General features: G+C 40.0%; 2 protein-coding genes across 2 annotated transcripts; both read left to right on the forward strand.

Annotated features, from left to right (window-relative positions):
• The first annotated feature begins 359 nt into the window (after nt 1–359).
• znf384b (zinc finger protein 384 b) lies at nt 360–11,091 on the forward strand. Its single transcript, XM_083891719.1, has 11 exons — nt 360–486; nt 3,072–3,139; nt 4,379–4,607; nt 5,445–5,558; nt 6,531–6,682; nt 6,758–6,849; nt 7,593–7,817; nt 9,151–9,318; nt 9,449–9,527; nt 9,660–9,818; nt 9,963–11,091. Exons 2-11 carry the CDS (start codon nt 3,074–3,076, stop codon nt 10,344–10,346), a joined length of 1,668 nt encoding a protein of 555 aa, XP_083747845.1. The 5' UTR covers nt 360–486; nt 3,072–3,073; the 3' UTR covers nt 10,347–11,091.
• A 971-nt stretch (nt 11,092–12,062) lies between these two features.
• On the forward strand, nt 12,063–20,889 carry gnl1 (guanine nucleotide binding protein-like 1). The gene is made up of 12 exons (XM_083894514.1): nt 12,063–12,260; nt 13,431–13,578; nt 13,846–13,982; nt 14,091–14,242; nt 15,882–15,953; nt 16,558–16,750; nt 16,890–16,988; nt 17,095–17,277; nt 17,515–17,693; nt 17,846–18,032; nt 18,996–19,136; nt 19,234–20,889. The coding sequence occupies exons 1-12, from the start codon at nt 12,188–12,190 to the stop codon at nt 19,497–19,499; spliced, it is 1,830 nt and encodes a 609-aa protein (XP_083750640.1). The 5' UTR covers nt 12,063–12,187; the 3' UTR covers nt 19,500–20,889.
• Nucleotides 20,890–22,501: the final 1,612 nt, after the last annotated feature.

Raw genomic sequence — 22,501 nt, forward strand, 5'->3', positions numbered from 1 at the left:
TTGGGTAAAAACTGAACATGTTGTAGTTCTTAAATGTCATAAATGAAAGAGACTATTACTATTGTATATAGTTTGTCTGTACAAAAACCTTTATATGTGTTATTATCTTCATCTTGTGGGTTTTTTTACGACAAAAATGTCTCTTTTCATCCTAAAGGTTGCAGTGGGAGCAGAAACGCCGTCAACACACGTTGTTGTTACGATTCAAACATGAGCAGGAGCGAGTGCCCTGTTTCACAGGAAGTGACGTCACACCCCGGGCCGCTTTTGTCTGACGGCCTCATCCGGAGGAAGTGAAGCCCAGACGAGGCAGCAGCCTGACCGGAGGAGGAAAATCTTTAAGGAAGGAGAGAAAAAAAAAAAAAAGCAAACAGAGGATAGAAAAAACTTAAGCTGTTTACAGGAATTTGGACAAATTTGGAAACTGTGTCCAAATCGTCCCGGCGTACGGCAGTTTCGGAGAGCGAGACGGACTCGTCGGTTCCGGTAAAACCACTATCCTTCATGCAGTTGGTAGTAAAAATTGGGGTAGGTTTGTAGCAGCAGCTAGAGTCGCTGCTGCTACAAACCTACCCGTCTCCACAGCCGGAAGTCTGTGAGGATGGTCTGTTGGGTTTTTTTTTTCCTCTTCGTTGTAGTTTTTTTTTTTTTTTTTTCTTCATGCTTCGGTTTTTTTCCCCTTGTTATTTATCCCCGCACACACACACACACACTCACTCACCCTGAGCTGCTAACTGTATGTTAATCGACACGGCGGCTCTGATTAACTTCAACAAGCAAAAGGGCCGAAATGGAGTCACGGTGTTGTTGAGCTGTGTCTCTGTGACTGTGAACATTATACACGACTGATTGTTGACATTTCATCACACGTAGAGACAACTGCTGACATATGCTGCCGCCGCTGCTGCTGCTGCTGCTACCTCCACTCGTTGCTAGCTAGCTTGCTGGTTCTGATACAAATACACTGATTATATTAAATACTGCATTCGTATGTTGACGCCGTCGAAAACCCAGATTTTACAGCTGAAGTTAAGTCAGGAAACAACTAGTACATCACATCAACTTATGGTATAAACAACCCTGGGCTTAACATGAACATTATATTTCTAACTCACCTAATGGCCTTTCTCTCTCCAGGTAATGTTCACATTTGAAAAACATTCAATGCATTTTTATATATCTTTTTTTATTATTTGTATTAGAAATTTTAACAAATAGAATAATACATACAATATACATTTTTTATATAGTACAAGCTTAGTACAAGGCTATTCAACTTAAGGCCCAGGGGCCAAATCAGGCTCTTCAAGCAATTTGGACCGGCCCGCGGGCCATTAACCCATAAATAATGAATGTATTATTAAAAAGCCAATAAAAACGTAGCTTCGCCTATTTCTAACACTTTGTGATACTTTGCGTCCCCTTTGGCTGTAATTGTATGCAGCCTATATATCTACCAGAATATTTTGCACTATGTGCCAACTGCAGCAATCGTACCTGAATATTATTGGTACTGTTACTTATATTTCTGCAATATCTTTGTGGCCATTGCACCTTAATGTTATTTACATTGTTACCTTTAATTTTATAAGAGCCCATTGTGACTGTTATACCCAAATGTTTTTGGTACTGTAACCTTTTTGCACTATACGCAAATTGTATTGTACCTGGATGTTGGTGGTTTTGTTACTTACCTTTTTAGCACAAAACTAGCAGCTATTTCAATAAATAAATAGTAACTAATTTAACACATTTTGTATCTATTTGCATCCGTTTACTGTACATGCAACACAAAATAGAAGTACAGGGGTTGACCGGCCCACTGGCTGGACAGCCTTCAGAAAAAGCTTGCCCTACAGAAATGTTAGTTGAATAGCCCTGGTTTAGTATATAGACATGAGTTTGACTCTGTCAAGAATTGCACACACACACACACAGGCCATTTTAATGAAGTAACCCATGGCACACATATATATCAAATGGTGAGAGTGGCAGTTTATGTGGTTTTGCATGTGCTTCAAGGTGTGACATTGGTTGTATAATATGTTTAGCTCAGAGATAATCCTCTGCATACCTCGGTTCTGACAAGCAGCGATCTTTCTGTCATCTCAAACCAGTCTAGTCATTCTTCTCTTTCCTTTTTTCTTTTTTAATGGTCAGATGAGCATGTCTGGCACCAACAGTTCAATTGTCACATTCATAATCAATTGAGCTGTCCATTATTTTCTGGATTAATGATTATGATTATGATTAATGATTAGCAACAGTTATGCTTTTCCTTCAATGGACGGTTACGTTATCTGCGGTGAAATGGGCCTATTTGTAATTCTGTCGGGGAGTACGCACCAATAAAATGTAATATTAAATAACTATGCTAAGCACCTAGAGGCGGCTCCAGCCTTATTACTCATCTTAAAGAATGGCCTTTATGTTAAAATATGACTTTCATTATTCCACTTGATATTTAACTTTCATGGTGCCTACCTCTAATGTTTAATTCCGGTCTAATACATTTACCACTAAATAATCCAGGGTCCATGTAATAGTCCAGGAACGAGCCACTAAACATTAGACGTTATTCAAGTTTCATATTTATATGTTGTCATTATGTCTTCCCTATTACACTGCAAAGTAATGGGCCACTTAATTAGTCATTAGTACCATTTCTTAATCATTCTGCTAGTAGTGTCATGCGTCTCTGTGTTGTTAATGTAGACTACATGTGTTGTGTTGAGGGTTTGTTAGATACAACTTGCCAAAATGATCAGCGTAAAGCAAAAGCTCTGCAACAAATCCAACACTGACAATGGTTCTTATCGTCAGTTTTGTTGTAGACTTGATTTCACTTTATAGGCTCTTTGGCAGTTACAGTTAGTAATGCTCTTGAATTGTATTGCCTTATGTTACAAAGTTATTCAAATAATGTATCACTTGCATCTGCACCACAAACTACAACATCTACAAAGACCATAAAGTTGGATCCTACTCTCTTGTTCATAGATCAACAAACCAGACTATTTCACTGAAGTGTGTGAAGTTACTTAACTGTTGCTCTTTTTGTGTCCTTGCAGAAATGATGGAGGATTCTCATTTTAATTCATCATATTTCTGGTCTCCTGTCCCAACGGTGCCAGGACAGGTAAGACTGCACACAAGATGAAAAGTACATGTTAGGGCTCTCACATTTGTTGTAGCACCACGGTAATGACTTCTTGTTACACCTACCATTGATTCGAACGCATTACCGGCAAAAATAAACTACAAAAATACACCAAATACACTGTCAAGGGAGATGATGGCAGTCCCCTATGTCATCGTTTCCCTGACGGTAATTAACATGGTAAATAACCTTTTACTGCTAAGTGTCAATAATCATTTGTTTATAAAGATGGTTCATTTTTTCCTGCAGCATCAGCTGACGTCAGCTCAGCGGACATTTAGTGGAACCCATTGGAACCCACAGGTTTATTATGTTTTCTTACTTTAAAAGCAGATGAGTTCTAAGGAACATGATGTATTGTGTGGGCCACAAGGTGGTGTACGTTGCAAGCACTGTTGCAGATTGAAGGTTGCCAGTTTGCATCCTATTTCGGACCTTTCTGTGTGGAGTTTGCATGTTCTCTCAGTGTGTGTTTGGGTTTTCCCAGTTTCCTTCCTTCCCACAGTCCAAAAACATGCAGCGGTTGATTGGAAACTCTAAATTGACCGTAGGTGTGTGAGTGAATGGCTGTTTGTCTCTGTATGTTGGCCACGCGATGGATTGGCAACCTGTCCAGAGTGTACCCCACCTTTTGCCCTATGTGAGCTGGGATTGGCTCCAGCAGCCCCACAACCCTCATGTGAGGATAAAGTGGTAGACAATGAATGAATGGATGGATGATATATTCTGTGACTTTTTTTTCTCACCCTGCACTGCAGCTGTGGTGCATGGCCAACAGCTGACTTCCAGATGACACATCACTTATTTTGAATCAGTTTTGGTGCTAATTCTGTCACATTGTCTGGATTTTTTATTTAAAGTACATTTGTATATCGATGTTTTATGGTTTAGTATTGTTGTTCTTTTCGTTAATTTCTTATCTCACTCTTTTTTTTTACTTAGTTTTAGTGTGTTTTGATGTCACTTATTCTGTTTGTCATGTCTGTGCAGTCTGTAAGATGTTTGTTCAAGGATGTCTCTGTCTTAAAACTGCAAGACAAATACACCTACAGGTACAAATAAAGGGGCTTGACTCGAAACATCCAGAGTCTCCTGAAAGAGTATTTCCAGATCTGGCATGTCAGAGCTAAATAATTTCATTTGACCAGAAAAAGAGGACTGGAGGAGAGTCAGGCAGGTTCAGATCAATATCTGATCAAATATCCTCTCTCCCAACAGATTGAGAATGCCATGTTCCTGAACAAGATGAAGGAGCAACAGGAAAAGAATGCCTCTTTCTCCTCTTCCTCTGCGTCCCACTATCAGACAGCTCTCCTCACCATCCCTACTCCTGGGGTTAAGACAGATGGCGGAGGGCAGGCTGGTAGTGCGGCACACCTTCACCCTCCTCACAGCACCCAGAACATCACGGTGCTGCCTGTCCCTTCCACAGGCATCATGACAGCAGGTCAGTCTCTCTCTGTTTGGGACTGTAATTGTTTGGAGTAAGATCCTGTTTAGTTGTGCATGATAAAGGACTGTACTGGACTGTAGACCGAACCCCCGTCTGTCTTCATTTGTGCTGCAACCTTAGGGCTTTCCTCAAATAATATAACAGTAGCACTGTTTTGTCATTAATCCTGGTTTATGTGCAATTTTCACAAAACAGTTGACATTTCAATCAAAAGTAGATGCGAATGACAACGGTTTCAGCTAATAAAAGGATGTTAAGTCACATGACTGAAACGTCCCTCTCACTTCTGCATTTTACTGTTCTGAAAAAAAAACAATGGAAAAGGCAGATACAGTTCTTTATTCTGACAACTATCACTAATCAAGAGTGTTTACTGAGTGACAATGGTCAAGTCTCCAGTATCCCATATGTGAATTTCTCTGTGAGATGAATAAACTATCTATCTATCTATCTATCTATCTATCTATCTATCTATCTATCTATCTATCTATCTATCTATCTATCTATCTATCTATCTATCTCATTATCTAGTCTGAACTTCACAAAGAGGCTCATGAGATTTGTCTGTTTGTCAGTGAATAAATGGCCCATCTTTAATTGAAGTGACAGAATACTAATGTCAGCAGTGAACAGGAAGAAGTTGGCCAAAAGAAAACATCAGTGACGATAGCTTTCATGCTCATAGCATGTTGTTAATCCAGTTTAGGAAACCACACACTAAGAAAGTCTGGACCCGAAAACCATCCACAATGATCAACTTTGAATTCCTGTGTTAAACACTGCCTGCAGTTTTCTCAATAACATGTGATTTTTTTTTCTTTCTGCTCTCAGCGGGTTTAGTCATCACAACTCCTCAAGGAACACTAGTTTCTCCCACCTCCTCTCAGTCGTTTGTGTCTGGTCATCCAGCAACAACCATGATCGTTTCAGCGCTCCATTCTTCAGGTGAAATACACGTCATCTCACACATGCTTACCACATACACGGGCTGCAAACAACAGTTACCTGCATCATTGCTTGATTGATTAAATATAGAGATAGATATGTGGTGACATCCTCAAGCAGTATGTTTTTTTTTAGTTTCTTTGTCATAGAAAGTTTTTTTCAAACACGATCCCAAATGTGACCGTTTTCATCAGGTCTAGGGAGGAAAAGTAAAATTACATTTTCTTCAGAGGTGGAAAGTAACAAAATACATTTACTCAAGTTACTTTATTGAATACTTTTTTTGTGTATTTTGTATTTTTTAAGTACAATTTAAAATCAGGATTTTGTATTTTACTTGAGTACGTATTGACTCAAGTATTGTACTTAGTTACTTTATAAATCCTATCCGTTAGTGAGTAAAAATTTAAAATTCAGCACAATGAAGACCTACAGGGGGAAAATATACACCAGAACCACTGGCGCGTGAACATAGAGGCCAAAAGTGACGTAATATCCTGCGTGAGCTCCAAAATAGTTTTGGATTTCTGACCTCTTGTCATATTTCTACTACCCTCACACCCCACGCAGAGTAACTAAGTAACTTTTACTTAAAGTACATTTCAAATGAACTACTTTTTACTTCTACTTGAGTAATATTTCATCAAACTATTGGTACTTTTGAGTACAATATTTTAGTTCTTTTTCCACCTGATTTTCTTCAGCTTGTTGTTGGAGTTATCTGTTCATATGTTCATAATTTAGTTGGTAAAGTAACATTTTTTTTCACAAATGAAAGCTTATGTGTCACCTTGAAATATTCATGTGCACCATTCTGTGAAGACGTTGTCCTTCAGAAAGAACAAAGCATCCGATTTAAGCCGATTTAAAAAGTCCGTTGTACGTGAACAATTAAAGACTTTTGATTTCCTGCACCTGACATTTTCAACAAGATAATTCTTTCCTCTCAACATTCTTCTTATGATTTTGTAGACAAAAAAGAGTTGGATGGGACGTCCCATGTTGTTGTGATGCCAACGCCCTCCAAACGAGGCAGAAAGAAGAAGTTGACGACGGTAGCCCATATTGGTCCTGCTGGAGGACATGAAACGCTAGTACTGGCACATTTGACAGCTGGTGGCCAGGTAGGAAAATATAGATGCAAATAAATGACTAATGTAGTCCATTAATCCAATAAATAAGAATTTTGTATTCGGTAGGTGGCATCTTTGCAGCATCACAGTGGAGACCCATATGACCTATCCAATGAAGACGAAGACCATGGTCCAAAAGACAGCACAAAGACATACAGGTAAGATGTCGATAAATGATAACCATCACCAGCTGTTTATTTTATTCCCACTAATTGTTTCTCTAGCTTTGGAATGCAAGCACACCTGTTCTCTGTGCCCTGTCCAAATCAGCATAGAGATACTGCGCTTTTTATCGATGAACTTGCCGTTGCTTGATATAAGCGTCTGACACACACATGCACAACTCTTCTAAACACACTTCACTGCATGTTGTGGCAGAATATGCTTTGCAGCGGTACATCTGATTCCTTCTCTTTATGTATTTGAGATACAAATACATGAACGCTTTGTAGATGCTCTTTGCACACACTGGACATGACCACTGGCTACTGTCTTCTGTCCTCTCTGTCCTTATATCGCATGCTCTGTCAGTTGTGATCTTTCAAGCACTCGTGCGTCCTGCTCTGCCACTCTTTAAATTAATTATGTACCTTTCCCCTTCAGTTTTCGTCGATATCTCCTCTGACAACAGCTTTCCCTGTTTGTATGTCTCTTTCGATTGCCTGAACCAATTTTTGTCTTTATTGGTTTCTCTTTCTCTTTTTTTTGTCATCATTTCTTGTCACATCTCATTTTGTCCATCATTTTCCTCTCTCCTTTCGTCGCCCTCTCCTGATTTCCCCCTATCTCATCTTCTCTTGTTTTCTTGTATTTCCTTCCTCTGTATCCTTTTTTTTTTTTCTACCCATTTGTTTTTCCAACCCGCCCCCTCCCCTCCATTCCTGTGTCTTTCCGCCTGTAGGTGCCGGATGTGTGCGGCGACCTTCTTCAGTAAATCTGATATGCAGATCCACTCCAAGTCGCACACAGAGGCCAAACCTCACAAGTGTCCTCACTGCGCCAAGTCATTCGCCAACTCCAGCTACCTGGCCCAGCACATCCGCATCCACAGTGGGGCCAAGCCTTACACCTGCTCCTACTGCCAGAAATCTTTCAGGCAACTCAGTCATTTACAGCAGCACACACGGTACTGCAGACCCCCCTTCCCCACTTCCTGTTCCCAACCTCGCACCATGTTCCCTGTCCTTTCAACTTGTCCTGCCAAGTTCCTTCTTGAAAACCCAGACCTTGTGTCCTCTTCCTCCTCCTGGGGAAGAGAGCGCAGTGGTGTGCAGATGCATATTACATTGCTACATGGACGTTTGCTCGCATGCTGTTCCACCCAGAAGTGACCATTTCTCGAAAGAATTAGAATTCAAATCACACCTTTTTGAGTTGGACTTCATCCATAAAAAGATTCTTCATAATTTATACACAAATCAGAGAGGCCATTAAAAATGCATGAACCTCTTATAATATTTGACCTCAGTGTTTTTCCAATTGTGTGACTGTGCTCACCTCTTGCTTTCCTGTGTAGTGTTCATCACATTTTTCGCTCTTTAAACACCTTCATCTGTGACTCGTCTGCATGTTCTGTCATTCCCTCTGCTTCTTCCACACAATCACACACGTTACACGCTTAGATGTTCACGCGACACACAAAATTTAAAACTTAAAGATGAGCTTTGTTCCATTAAACCGTCCCATCAAATCCATGGTGTTGCTCGTTATCTTACAGATGTTTTTTGCTCTTGCTTTCACTGTTGAATGGCCATGCTCGGTAGAGATCTTAGCTGCCGTACTCTGCTTTCATACCATCGCTATGTTTTTGTGTGTGTCCTTTTATCAACTGCATTTGTGGAGTTTTATACTGATTTTCTCTCATTGAAATTATTATGCTTAGTAATGTTATCAAAGTAAAAATATATTTTAATAGCTATATTGTCCATTTTAATCATCTACTTCTTAAGTATACATAAATATAGGAGTAACATTGATGATTTTAGGGCAGAACAATAAATTGTTTTCAACTCATAATTGCAATTTCAAACAATGCAATTAGCAAATATTAAAGTTATATATTTCATTGTACTGTTATTTTATACCATTTTATAATATATAATGTATCCATGTTTGAAACAATACATATATTTAATTTCTTACCCTTGTATTAAAGTGTGAGTTTGGATCACATGGCCAATATTCAACAAAAAACATTTGTACTGCAAGTCAATAGCAATATTTGTCAGAAAGATATTCATGATGTTTTCCCCAAATCAACTTACAAGTGTCAAATCTGTAGATTTTTAAGTGATGTTTCCAATAAGTATTTTTGGCTCCATGTCTCATGTGCTTGTCAAAGAGTCCCTTCTCGATTTCAAAGGTGTTGAGAAATTGAAAGGAAGTTGTTTGTCTTTTCACTTTCTACCCTCACAATCTCATTTCCCTTTCTCTGTCACCCTCCTGTCTGGCCTCATCAGGAATCACACAGAGTCAAAGCCTCACAAGTGTCCCCACTGTACCAAGTCTTTTGCCAACTCCAGCTATCTGGCACAGCATGTCCGTATCCACACCGGAGTGAAACCCTACTCCTGCTCCTACTGTCAAAAGAGCTTCAGACAGCTCAGTCACCTTCAGCAACACAACAGGTAAGTGAATCACTGGTCTTGGGTTTCTCATTTGCCCGTGTGTTTTACTGCAGTCAGGTTAGATCACCTGAAAGCGATAGGAGTACGAGTGTGTATGTACACGTATGTGTTTGCTTGTGCTTTTATGTAGGATTCACACTGGAGACCGACCGTACAAATGCATCCATCCGGGCTGCGAGAAGTCCTTCACTCAACTCTCAAATTTACAGGTGCGAAAGGGTTCAGATCTCAAGCAGTGCATGTCATGTCTGTGTTATTTCCCCGTACCACAAAACACTAAGACTGTGTTGTGAACCTACTTTAGCTTTTTTCCTGTCTTGATTAACATTTTTTTTCCTCAGTCCCACCGGCGTCAGCACAACAAAGACAAGCCCTACAAGTGCACCAACTGCAATAAAGGATATGTAGATGCAGCGAGCCTGGAGGTGCACATGTCCACGCACACGGTCAAACATGCCAGAATCTACTCCTGTGGTCTCTGCAATCGCACGTATACCTCAGTAAGACAAATGTCCATTTCTGAAGAGCATTTCTACATGAAACATTATGAATCTACTCACTGGCAACAGACGCCTGGCACCTACTTTACACCATGTAGTCACATGTCCACTGTTTCCCCTCTGCCTATCCTCCCCTCATCTCAGGAGACGTATCTGGTGAAACACATGGAGAAACACAACCCAGACCAGTTGACTGCAACAGCAGTCGCGGCAGCACAGGCGGAACAACAGAACCAGCGCCAAACCCAGGGTCAGGCTGGCGCTCAGAGCCGCATTGAGGGCACAGATAGAGGATCGAGCCGCGCTGGGGGAGCTGGAAGAGCGGGTGGAGGTCAGCAGGGACAGAGCCAGGGTAACTACCCTCAGACAGACAACATCCCCTGTCCATTTGACCTGCACCAGTATAAGACAGTGTCTGCCAGTGACATCCAGTACAAACCAGTCAGCGTGGCTGACATTGCTTCTCACAAGGACCTCTGTCTCACTGTGTCAGCATCCACCATTCAAGTGGAGCACCTCAACTCTTAGAGGTGAAGAAAAGGAGCGAGCGTGGGGGACGGGGAGGTTAAAATTAATTCAAGAATGCAAGAAATAGAGGATGGCGAGTCAACGGATAAAAGCAATACTAAGATAACTTTGGAACATTTAACTGTTCCTGAACAGTGGCTTCAGGCCGTCAGGACAGTGATAATGGTGACTCAGTGTACTGAAGACTATAATTTTGGTTTTTGTTTTAGTTTGTCTCTTATTGTCTTTCTGACTTTGATTTGTTTTCCCTTTGCTTAGCTGTCCTGTCTTGGTATAAAGTGCATGTAAAAGCTGCAATAAAGTATGTTTGTCCATCACAGTGATGGTTTTACAAGAGGAAGAGAATCAAAGAAACAGTGCTTCTGTTGTTTTATCACCTCTTACTCTTCCCGACAAATACAGACTTGACCATAGCAATTTATGGTCTCTCTGTCGTTGAAATTGGTAGTTAATTGTGAAGGTAATTTTTTATACTTTCATACAGTCTTTCAGTTTTTACTGTGTTATTGCCTTTATGATGTTATAAATTATGTGACTGCTTTGAATTATTTTTAACCTCAAAGGGATTTAGAGCTTATTTCTTTTTCAGGAAAGAAAAATATCAATCAAGTATATATAGATATATACTACCAGTTCGTAAATAATGATTGTATATTAAAGGGATGTGGTAATCCATAAACCTATCTGGACCCACTGACAGGCCTTCACATGACCTTCGGGGGAGTAATGTGCCAGTTCATGTTTCGTGTGATCCTTTTGTGTACTGCTTTGTGCATATGTTCCATAAGTAATGTTATTCAAATGTGTATTTGTTATAAAACTTCCACAATAACATTTATAATGCTTCTTTATAGACATACTGACACATCAGAAAAATTGTGGGGGTGTTTTCTGCTTTTAATACAATAAACCTTGTGAAATGTTCTCATTGGCAGTTTTTTTCTGTCCCAGATTAATGCTACATTAAATGCATATTGCATATGCAGGTACATACAACTTCATCTGTCCTTTGAATTGGGATATTAAATCCCAATTCTGATATATCAAGTTATTTTTTTGTGATTCTTGGTTTAAAAGCCTAGTGAAGGATGAGGGTTGCAAATTACAATTACAAAACCTGATACATTATAAGTATGTATTTATGCTTGTCCTTCATTTTATTAATTGATGTATTATCTGTCAATAATACAATGTAAAATCCTAACCAAATCAGACATTCAATAGAAACCTATTAATAAGATTTGATTGATATTGTCAATTACCTTATTGATAACACCTACATCCATATAAGGATTGAATCTTATGTATTTATATTTGTTTATACGTTTTATTTAGTACTTTTAATTATATTACAGTCGAAGAAATACACGGAGAAAAGGAAAACATGCTGTGTATCTAAAACATATAGGTATGTGATTCAGTTTATTATTGGAAGCGTGTCTCTGCAGGAATGTGCAAATGTGTGTGAGGTGTTTACAAAAGTGGACAGTACCAAAAGAGGAGGGGGTTTACCCATCTTCAAACACAAATCTTCACAGTTGCTTTGAGTTAAGATACTCGGATTGAGACTGGTTACTCGCAGATAAGCTATCTGAACTGAACAATCTTATAAAAAAAAAGTAAAAAATGACCAACGATCGCTTGGTTTGTGATCACTTGTACTTAGTTTCGCCCACCGCGCGCTGCAGTCTGCAGTGGACATGGCGTCACTGAAAAGTGTAGGAGTCGAGAAACTTCACCCATGTAAATAACGACTAACGCAAAACTGCGTGTCAAGCCGTAGGCAGGAATATATAGTTTATAGATTTTTAAATACTATATTACCCAGCTCGTTTTTTAGTATGCCCCGGAAAAAGCCATTCAGCAACAAACAGAAGAAGAAACAACTGCAAGTCAAACGGGAGAGAAAGAGGGGTAACTACATTTGCCTTTAGCCTTACCGTGCTAGCGTTGGCAGTTAGCTAGCGGTTCATGCTCCTCGGCTAACTAAGCGCACTTTATCAGCAAGCTGTTAGCTTAGCAGTGAGTCTGTTGTTTAAAGTTTAGATTTATTTGGCTGGAAACACGAGAACCTGTTAAGTTAACCTCCGTGTTCTGTATTAGCTAGCTCTACTAACTTATACTCTTGAATCTTAACAGCGTACAAACATTATGAAAAAGCTGACTTGCTTGTGTCAGCAGAAGGGTTAAAAACGCACACTCTGACCGGTTTTAATGGTTAACAATAGTAGACACAACACCAAGCGACATGACAATGTGTTCATAAGACAATATGTCCAGGTGCTGTAAGTGTGTATGTGTTTGAAAGATTGTTGAAGTGCTTTGTAATATCTTGAGCTTCTTCAGCTAATTGCCGTTATGTAAAGTACTATGAAAGCTGCCATATACATTAACCTACCTGGCCTTGATTACCACCAAGTGTAGTAAAATAATCATAATACTGAGTACTTATTCCAATATTAGACCTGACACTTTAATATATCGCAATGAATTCACTAACATTAATTTACACTCGTATTTCATGCGTATAACATACAAGTTTATTATCTATTCTCTGAACAGTATGTCCTAAATCCAAATTCAAATAATTATAAATATCAACAAATGTACAATAATAGGGTAGATCGATTTATATTAAGCAAGGTCAAGTGATCTGTGCATTGTGGTTAAACGGTGCAGGGCAACAGTATAGAGTTACTAACGTCAGAATAATTGGAAACAAGTAACTCTAATTTTCTACATGGAAAGCATGAGTCTTATTATATCAGTGAATGTTGGTCAGCGTCAACTGCTGATTATTCACATATCACATTGATTGTTTAGTCTATAAACTAGTAAAATAGTCCAAACTGACATCCTGAAGTCTTGAATGGTAAACATTTTCAGAATGTGCTCATGTAAAGAAGCTTTTCTTGCTTAAAAGGAAAATACAACTAAAACAATTCTTTGTCTAAATAGTTACTGATTATTATGGTCTATTACTTCACTAATCAATGTTGTTAGATTTGGTAAATGTAACATCCATTTAAAAGAAAGAAAGTGCATTGAAGTGTGCGGTGTTTTGATTTTTTTTGCTCCTCAAAGGTGACACAGGTTCTGGGCCTAGCAGTCGCAATGCCAGTGTGGAGCGAGGAGGAGATCGTCAGTCAGATACCTCAGACAGTGAGACCACTGATATTAGGAGAATAAACCAGCAGCCCTTTAGTAGAGATGGTAGACATGACCCCAACAGGTGAGTGGGCCGTGTCATTATGAACAAAAATGTGGCGGAGATAAATATAGATCACTGTGTGACTTATTATCATCATAAAAAGATTAACTTCATGTATCAGCAGGAGGATGCTTACAACTTTACTTGATAGCCAATTATAGTCGGGTCATGCAATAAATAAGAGGCCGTACTTTAAATGATCTTCTCTAAAATGTAATAGTTCTCGTTTAAGTCAAATTGAACATTGGCAATTGTTTCAATTTAAATGGTTATTATTCCTCTCCTCAGATTCCGACTGCACTTTGAGAAAGAGAGTAAAGAGGATGTGGAGAAGAGAAAGAAGCTGGCCAGGGAGAAGACGTTGGAGCCAGTCTCAGACAAAGAACTCGAAATCAACATCAATGACATCTATCCCTCAGAGAAAGGTACAGCTGTCAAATAAATAAATAAAACTTTCCACAAATGGATGCACAGATTAGGTCAATAGTTTTGGTCTCTACGTGACACACTGAAACTTGATTATCCACTGCCAGGTCTTGGTTTCCCACGGCGGCCATCTTGGAATTATGATATGACACGAGAGAGCCTGCTGAGGAAAGAAGAGAAGTCGTTCAGAGAGTATCTCGATGATCTGCACTCCAGAAACCCACCTGGCTCTCTCAGCCACTTTGAACACAATCTTGAGGTATGTAACTTAGCAGACTATACTAGCAGAGTTGGTTGGTACTCACACAAGTATTTGTTATACAAGAGCAATGTTTTATGAGGCAGAAAATCTAAGACTATCTTGGTGATTTAGTGCAGAAGAACTCTTAATTTGCCTGTACCATTCCTGTGCAAAATGAATGGTACAAAATATGTAAGTGGTGGTCACATACGATGAAGTAAAAGCATCATTCCATCATTTTATGAACTATTTTGATGCATTTTTGTATTGTGTTTTCCACTGAGAACAGTCATCATCACATCTTACCTACGTGCTGGGTTATTGCTTAGCCTGTGTTTCAAAGCCAAAAAGCCTGCAGATCATTTATTTCAATGTGTGTGTGGGCTGAGCTCAGGCAGCACATCACAGCAGGGCTGTAGCACTTGGTGATGTAATCGGTGATTCTCATTCATCTAGAGACGATGGATATTTAAGCAGTACAGAGGGTGAAAAATTATATGAATGTGGCAAAGATTCAAAGTTACATTATTTGTCTAACGGGAATTTGTCTTGGACAGAAAAGCTTCCACGTAACCATCACAATAGGAGAGTCTTTACACCTGTTAAACAGATAGTTCTGGTTTTTGGACGTGTGATTGTATGACGTACTGACACACAGTTGTTTCTCGCTGTGCCACATGCACTCCTGCAGAAGCCAGCCTGAGATTCATTCATTAATTCATTAATTGTCTACCTCTTTATCCACCACATGATGATCATGAGGGCTGCTGGAGCCAATCTCAGCTGACATAGTGCAAAAGGCAGGATATTCCCTGGACAGATCGCCAGTTCTTTGCAGGGCAAACGTTTTACTCTTTTTGCTGCATGTCAACAGTGCGAGCCGCTATTCCAGCCATGAAAAAAAAGTATGGAAACGGGGAGATGAAATTCTGTGCTGAGTGCTTTTACTTTGTAACAGGTGTACGACATGCTGTGTTTGTGACACATGAGACAAATAAAAACAGTAAAGAGTCGTTGCTGCAGCAGCAGTTACAGCTGAAGTGAGGCGTAGAGAGAGGAGTCAGTGGGTTGGTGTCACACACCTTTTAAAAACTGCTGATTGTATTTTTTTGGTTGCATATGCCACACAACAAAGACACTTTGTGGAAAAGACACAGAGGATCACTCGCTTAATTAGGAAGAGAACTGGAGTTCAATTTAAATTCAGTTAAAAGTGCCAAATCACAACATGCATTAGAAAAACCAACGGTTCACACAGTGAGCAGGCACTAGGTGTCAGTGGAGAGAAGAAACTCCCGGCAGAACCAGAATCAGAGATGTGCAGCCATCTGCCTCGGCAGGTTGGGGTGAAAGGAAAATTGGGACAGGAGAGGTGAGGCACAGAAGGGGGGAGAGAAAAGGAAAAGGGGGAGGTGGGGTAGAAGCAGCAAAGAGAGACCAGTTGCATTAAGATTTAGATTTAATCAGGATCATTCTGAATCGGTTGTGATATGTTTATGTCGTTCATACAAGTAGTAGTTTTGATTGTTGAGGAAAAATGCCCAAAAAGTGAGCCCAACCCTCTAAAAAAATCCTAGCTAAAAGCCTGCTTTTGTATTATTGTTTTATTTATAATGTTAAAATAAACCATGCTTCCCTCTCTTTTCTTTTGCTGTAGACATGGAGGCAGTTATGGAGAGTGTTGGAGATGTCTGATGTCATTCTGCTCATTGTGGACATCAGGCACCCGGTAGGTCATCTTTCAATGAAATGAAGTCTTCAGATTGGATCTGGCCACTAGATGGAGACATGGTCATGATCCTTCTTTATTCCTAATACTGTGTTTTTATTTATCCATTTGTATATTCACTTGGAATATGTTTTTCACGCTGTCGGTGTGAAATAGCTCTGACCGTGTGTCGATGCTGAAATAATCAAAGTAAAATTGAGTATAAGATTTTTAGAAAAGTCTTTACAGAAAATGGAATTAGATGAAGACAATTAGGATCAATCAAAAATAATTGTAGGTTAGTGAAATCTTTGTATTTGATTTACTTTTCTGTCCAATATATGTAATTAAGAGTTTAGCTCTGATTCAAAGTTAAACTGAATTCCAAATATCATATTGTAAGACTTTTGCTTCTGACACTTTGTACTCTATTTATCACTGTCACTGCTGATATTATTTCAGAAGTGATTTCACTTCCTCTTTTTAGAGGTTCTAGGTTAATGGCAAAGTTAAAAATGGCACAGCTTGCCTGCAGCCTATAAATGAAAGGATATATTGGCTTATTTGTTGAACATGATGTAATTGCTATTTTAATAATATGTGTCCTCACGTAAACCCCCCCCAGGTGCTGCAGTTCCCCCCAGACCTGTACCACTACATCTCAGGAGAGCTGCAGAAGCAGGTGGTTTTGGTTCTAAACAAAGCCGACCTGTGTCCTCCCCCGCTCGTGATTGCCTGGAAACACTACATGACATCTCAGTTCCCCCACCTGCAAATAGTCTCCTTCACCTCCCACCGTGGGCAGCCGTACAGCACAGGTGAGGAGAGGCAGACTGCAGGAAGTGAAATTTGGCATCAGACAGACGGGGGAAATCGAAAAAACACTTCAGTCAGCCAATCAATGACGTTACTCTGGTGTAATATCAGAATAACCTGTTTAAAAATACTCACTTGCAGTGCTCCAGAAGAAGAGGATGAGGAGGAAGGCTGACTGGAGTAACGCTGGAGGTCCTCTAGACATTCTAAAGGCCTGTCGGGAGATCACAACAGGGAGAGGTGGGAATCTGCTCTTTATCTGTCGCACACATAGTAAAACCTGTGTAGTGAGTGACCCATGCAGCAGTTTGTCTAACACTCACTCCACTCGCTCATCTGTTCACAGTCGACCTGTCCAGCTGGGAGCAGAAGATTCTGAGAGACGCTGATGCTGAGAGACGCGATGGGGAGGAAGCAGATGACGGAGCGGAGTCTGTGCTGGTGGAGCATCAGAGTGACAGTTCCATGGAGATGAGCAGCCCGTCAGAGGAGCTCTACAAAGATGGCGTTCTCACTTTGGGCTGTATAGGTACAACCATGTGTTAGAGATATTCAGCCATGCAGCCACATTGACAGAGTGCATTATTTAACGCATTGTTGAGCACTCACTCATGCTCAAGCATAAAGAATACCGTGATATACCGTGTAACCATTATAAAATATACCACCCAGCACTCTGTTAGCACTACTACAGGCTATTGTTAGCAGAGAAAACAAAACTTGTTGATACTGAAGATTCATCATAAAGATCATCCTTTTTTTCCAGGTTTTCCCAATGTTGGCAAGTCATCTGTCATTAACAGCCTGGTGGGGAGGAAGGTGGTGAGTGTGTCTCGAACCCCAGGTCACACCAAATACTTCCAGACCTACTACCTCACCCCAACAGTCAAACTCTGCGACTGTCCTGGGCTGGTGTTTCCTTCGCGAGTCAACAAACAGTTGCAGGTACAAACTGAATTTCATGTATCAGGATCACCAAGATCGTTTTGAAAGACACAATGAAGTCACAGTACAACAAAACACGAGCGTTGTTTCATGTAATGGATTCTCAACTTTTAGTGTGTTACTACCTTTTTCAAAAAAATATTTGTTTTTAGATTCTGGCAGGTATCTACCCAGTGTCTCAGCTGCAGGAGCCCTACAGCTCCGTAGGTTACCTGTGTGAGAGGACTCCCTTCCTCTCTGCGCTTAAGCTCCAACATCCCAGCCTGCTGGAGAAAGAAGCCCATCTAAGACACGAGGGCTCAGACACAATTCCCTGGACTGCCTGGGATGTGTGTGAGGGTAAGATGATTCAACAGTAACACTAGTCTATGATTGATAGTCACCATATCCAAAAAAACACGTATTTAAGATGTTGCTACCTGTATTTCATGTAAATTAGTGCTGGGCAGCTGAACAACGCATATTAACGCATGTCGCATTTCCATGACGACTGACCAGTAAAATACGCGTCATGTGACTCCCGATTGTTAATATTAGTCTCATAAGTAACGCTAAACTTTATAAACAGAGGCACACATACGCAGTGCACAGGTACGCCGGTTACTTGTAGCGCTGCTCTTTTCGTTCAATAAACCGATCGCTCCAGTTCGACTCTAAAGGAGCAAACGGAGCTAACTGCTAAACGGTGCCTGGACTCAGATGCCAAGGCATGTAAACATGAAGTCACACGTTATGTGCGTTAACGTTGACGCCGTTAACCGCCGTTAATGCGTTAACATGCCCAGCACTAATGTAAATCAAATAATTTTGTTTGTAAATCCCAAATGCACTTCAGTTTCACCGCTTTCTTCGGTAGGATGTACAATCTGTACATACAGGGACTTTCTCTGTCATTGGGCCCTCGTGTTGCCAAGGAACACATCTTTAGTTTCAAAAAGGACATTTTGCACATAGCCCACTGAGTTTGCCATTTACTCAAGTTACTTTCACATCACCTGTGTCTGTGTGAAGCCATCAGAGAGAGGGGGAAGAGAAAGTCACTGCATAAGGACCGCTTCAGTGTGCTGCTGCTTTTATTTTATGCGAGATTGGGTATGAATAAATAAACAGGAAACTGTTCATCATTTCAATTAAACAAGTGTATTATAATAGATTTTAACCAGTTTTTGGTGAAAAATGAAGGTCCCTCCCACAGAGGAGCAAGTCGTTATGGTGCTTCGTTTACACAGGTATTGCTTATAATCTGTGATCAACTTAGAATAGTATGTTCATCATTAAGACCTGTTGCTTTAATCACTTTAGCTTGGGCAGAGAGGCGAGGATATAAGACGGCAAAAGCAGCTCGCAATGATGTTTATCGTGCTGCGAATAGTCTCCTGCGGTTGGCAATCGACGGCAGATTGTGCCTTTGCCTCAGACCACTTGGCTACAGCTGCCTGAGAGGTAAAATATGCTTTTCTATGAGTCATAGTTACAGCTTCAGTTAAAACAGCAGGCGGGTGGAACGGATTTATTGTTAAAAACTATTTGTGGTCCACAGAGCACTGGGAAAATCACCCGGACCTGCCAGAGATCATGGCACTACAGGGAAGAGTGACTGAGAGGGAAGGTGCTGGAGACCGGTGTGACGAGGAGGACGGGGAGTCCAGCACTGAGCCGGAGGAGGAGAGAGACAGGGATGCAGATGATGACGAGGATGGAGATGATGAGGATGAAGGGTTTGGGCGGCCAACGAGGAATAATGAAAAGCCATCTGGCTTCACTGTCAACATGTACAATGTCCTTCGGGAAAATGACTGTGAGTGAGAAAAGACAAGCAGGAAGAGTTAAGTGCTCTTCTCATTCCTTTCTTTCCTGAAACGTACATTCCTTCATATATTTTCTTCTAGTATCACTCCTCGTATCACTCCTCGTATCACTCCCTTCTCCACACATTAACAACACCTATCCTAACCCGTCTCCCTCTGCCTATAGTATACAGAGCAACCTCATGTATTCATGTTGTGCCTCTGCTCTGCTTGTTCATCATACGAAGCTTGTTCGTTAATGTTGCTTCTAGCAAAGGGTTTGGTTTGGTTTGATTTCAACTTATTATTTTGCATGAAGTTTTCAAAGATAAGTGAGCAGGTCATTTTCCCTCAGCCTGGAATAATCAACCAACTGGAATTCAATCTATTTATTGATAAGTGACCTCACAGCTCAGATGCCAAAGTTCAGGAATAGATGGAGGAAAAAAAAATTCAATGCACTGTCAATATGATGTCATTCACCGGAGCGTGGTGGTCAGAGCAGCTTGAGATTCAAGACCGCCACTCTCCATCTTCATTGTCCTGCAAAGTCTGTCTCAGCTGTGGTTGAAGGGTGCAGCTGTTTTTCAGTTACCAATATCACAACAACTTTATTAGAGTTTGATTGATTCATTTTTAATTAACTTGGTTTTTGATTTAGATTATTCTGTAGCTGAAAGTGATATTTTGTGTGGTGTAATTCTACACAGTCAGCTGAAGGTTTCAGGAAATCATTGGATGGCAGGGAGAAAAGGGGCCATTGTGTTGCTGGACGATGTTATTTCAGGAATTTAACTTGTAGTGTTTTAACTACTACAAAACACAGATTTACAGTATTGAGCGCAGGGTTTGGCTACAGTTATTCTACAAGTTAAATAAGTAATGGAAGAACAGTGGAACTGGTCCAACTGAGACTGCTTTAAACAAATATGTCAAGCATTTCATTTCAGAACAATGCCACTTGCATCCGACTGTTTCCAGTCTTTGTGCTAAGCTAAGCTACATGGCTGCCAGCTGTGACTTCACACACGAGGCATCAATCTCCTCATTTAAGTCTCATTAAAGACGTTAATGTATGTGTTAACCAAGTTGTGGAATTGTTCCTTTTACGACACAGAAACAGAGACTGGCCTCTAAAGCTTCCCTCACCGCTACAACAATCCTGAGTGCTGTATTATTATTATTGTGTGCTGCTGTTGTACCTCATTCATGAGTTTAGACAGTGGGGAATCTCTCTATAGCACAGTGCTGTGTTACTATGTAATGCATCACACTGCAGCCACATGCTGTCATTTCTATCATCGGTACAATGTAAAGCAGTTATTCAACACTAACATAATGTTAGAATCACAACGACTGGCTGTGTCTTTTTCTGAAATCTGGAAAGTGACAGTGTTTGCAGAATGTCATGTAATGGCTTGAGGTGTGTTGAGGCTATTTGCTGCGTTCCTCATTTCATTCCTTTTATGCCTACTGATAAACTGGACTGCTTTCTGCAATAATAATAATAATAAAAAAAAGAATTCTCTAAATCACCTTGGTCTTTTTAGGTTTTGTTGTATTGTGTCTTATCCGATCTTTAATACCTGTGAAAGAATTTAAAACAAAACACAAATTTGTCTCAAATAATTTGAAATGCACCAAATAGTGGACCTTTTGTCATGTTGAGCAAAGCGGTATTGTGATATTGTGAAATCACTCTTGGGAAAATTAAGGCTCTTAAAAAGTATTTAAAAGTCTTCATCATGATTTCATGAGGTATTCAATTTTGTCCATAGAGTTTGACTGCAAAAAAAAAAAGTATGCATGAATGTATTTATTTTGTTAAAAACAACAATGCACAGGCGCGCTCGCCCTGCAAGATCGGCTGGGGGCTGAGCACGTACATGTGACATCGCCCATCTTTAGGCTCCTGGCACAAAATAATATCCGAAATGGCACGAAAAATAAGCTCGTCAGACGTGGGGGAAAATGTCAGTTTATTGCAAACTGTTTTGTGAGTTAAATATGTGTTGCTGATTGCTGCTTGAAGTGGCGATAAGGTCTTAAAATATTTCGAGAATGTCTTGGAAAAAGTCTTAAAAAGCTATTGAAATTAACTTCAGGATTCCTGCATATACCCTGTGATCAAAGTGTACGTGTTTGTATGACTTTATCAGAACCATTACAGTTGGTATACAGCCTGAATGATAAAGTTTATACTGTTATCAGCCACTTTAAAGGTGCCATATGTAAGAATGTGGCCAAAAACGGTTACTACATTCAAATTCAAAATACCGAGGTCTTTTAGGTTTCGGTTTCTGACGTAACTGGCAACCCGTGTTCGCTCGGCAGCTGAGACTCTACTGACTGCAATGATTGGTAGACGGCGGTAGGTGGCGCCACATGCCAAAACCTGATTTCAAAACCTAAACATGATTTGCAGTCTGCAAAATGTTTTTTTTAATGCAAATATTTTGTCTGTACTGTTGTTGTTGGTGAGTTCAGTTTGTTATATGAACATTATTCCTGAGTCTCTGTGACATATTAGGAGGATTTTAGTCAATTCAAGATTTAAAGTGTTTATTGTCATATGCACAGTAAAGAAACACGTTTCCCTGTACAATGAAATTCTTACTTTGCTGTCCACTCAAAAATACCAGCATAAAGTAGAAATAAATGTTTTAAAAAGTATAATATACTGTACATAAGAAAAAATAGTAAATAAATATTACCAAAATCCTAAAATAATATATATGCATGAAATAAGTATAAACATTATGGCCAGTTGCTTTAGATTTATTACATATTGCACCTTTAACCTCTTAAACTGCTTATTGATGCAATTTTTTAATCAGTCAGTCACACGGTAGCAACCTAATGCATTTAGGCATGTAGACATGGTCATGATGAGTTAAAACCAAACATCAGGGTGGGAAAGGTAGATTATTTGAGTGACTTTGAACATGTCATGGTTGTAAGAGCCTGATGGTCTGCTCTGTGTATCGTAAACTAAATAAATATCTAAGTCTGCAGTGAGTG

This window comes from Microchirus variegatus (genome assembly GCF_963457635.1).
Source record: "Microchirus variegatus genome assembly, chromosome: 1".
NCBI classification, from domain to species: Eukaryota; Metazoa; Chordata; class Actinopteri; order Pleuronectiformes; family Soleidae; genus Microchirus; species Microchirus variegatus.

Excerpts from the sequence above, each read along its gene's own strand:
- znf384b (XM_083891719.1), top strand. The coding sequence starts at position 3,074 with ATGATGGAGGATTCTCATTTTAATTCATCATATTTCTGGTCTCCTGTC. Across the intron at positions 4,608-5,444 it reads CACAGGCATCATGACAGCAG|CGGGTTTAGTCATCACAACT; the intron begins GTCAGTCTCTCT and ends TTCTGCTCTCAG. Across the intron at positions 9,319-9,448 it reads CACCTTCAGCAACACAACAG|GATTCACACTGGAGACCGAC; the intron begins GTAAGTGAATCA and ends GCTTTTATGTAG.
- gnl1 (XM_083894514.1), top strand. The coding sequence starts at position 12,188 with ATGCCCCGGAAAAAGCCATTCAGCAACAAACAGAAGAAGAAACAACTG. Across the intron at positions 14,243-15,881 it reads ACTTTGAACACAATCTTGAG|ACATGGAGGCAGTTATGGAG; the intron begins GTATGTAACTTA and ends CTTTTGCTGTAG. Across the intron at positions 17,694-17,845 it reads GAGTCAACAAACAGTTGCAG|ATTCTGGCAGGTATCTACCC; the intron begins GTACAAACTGAA and ends ATTTGTTTTTAG.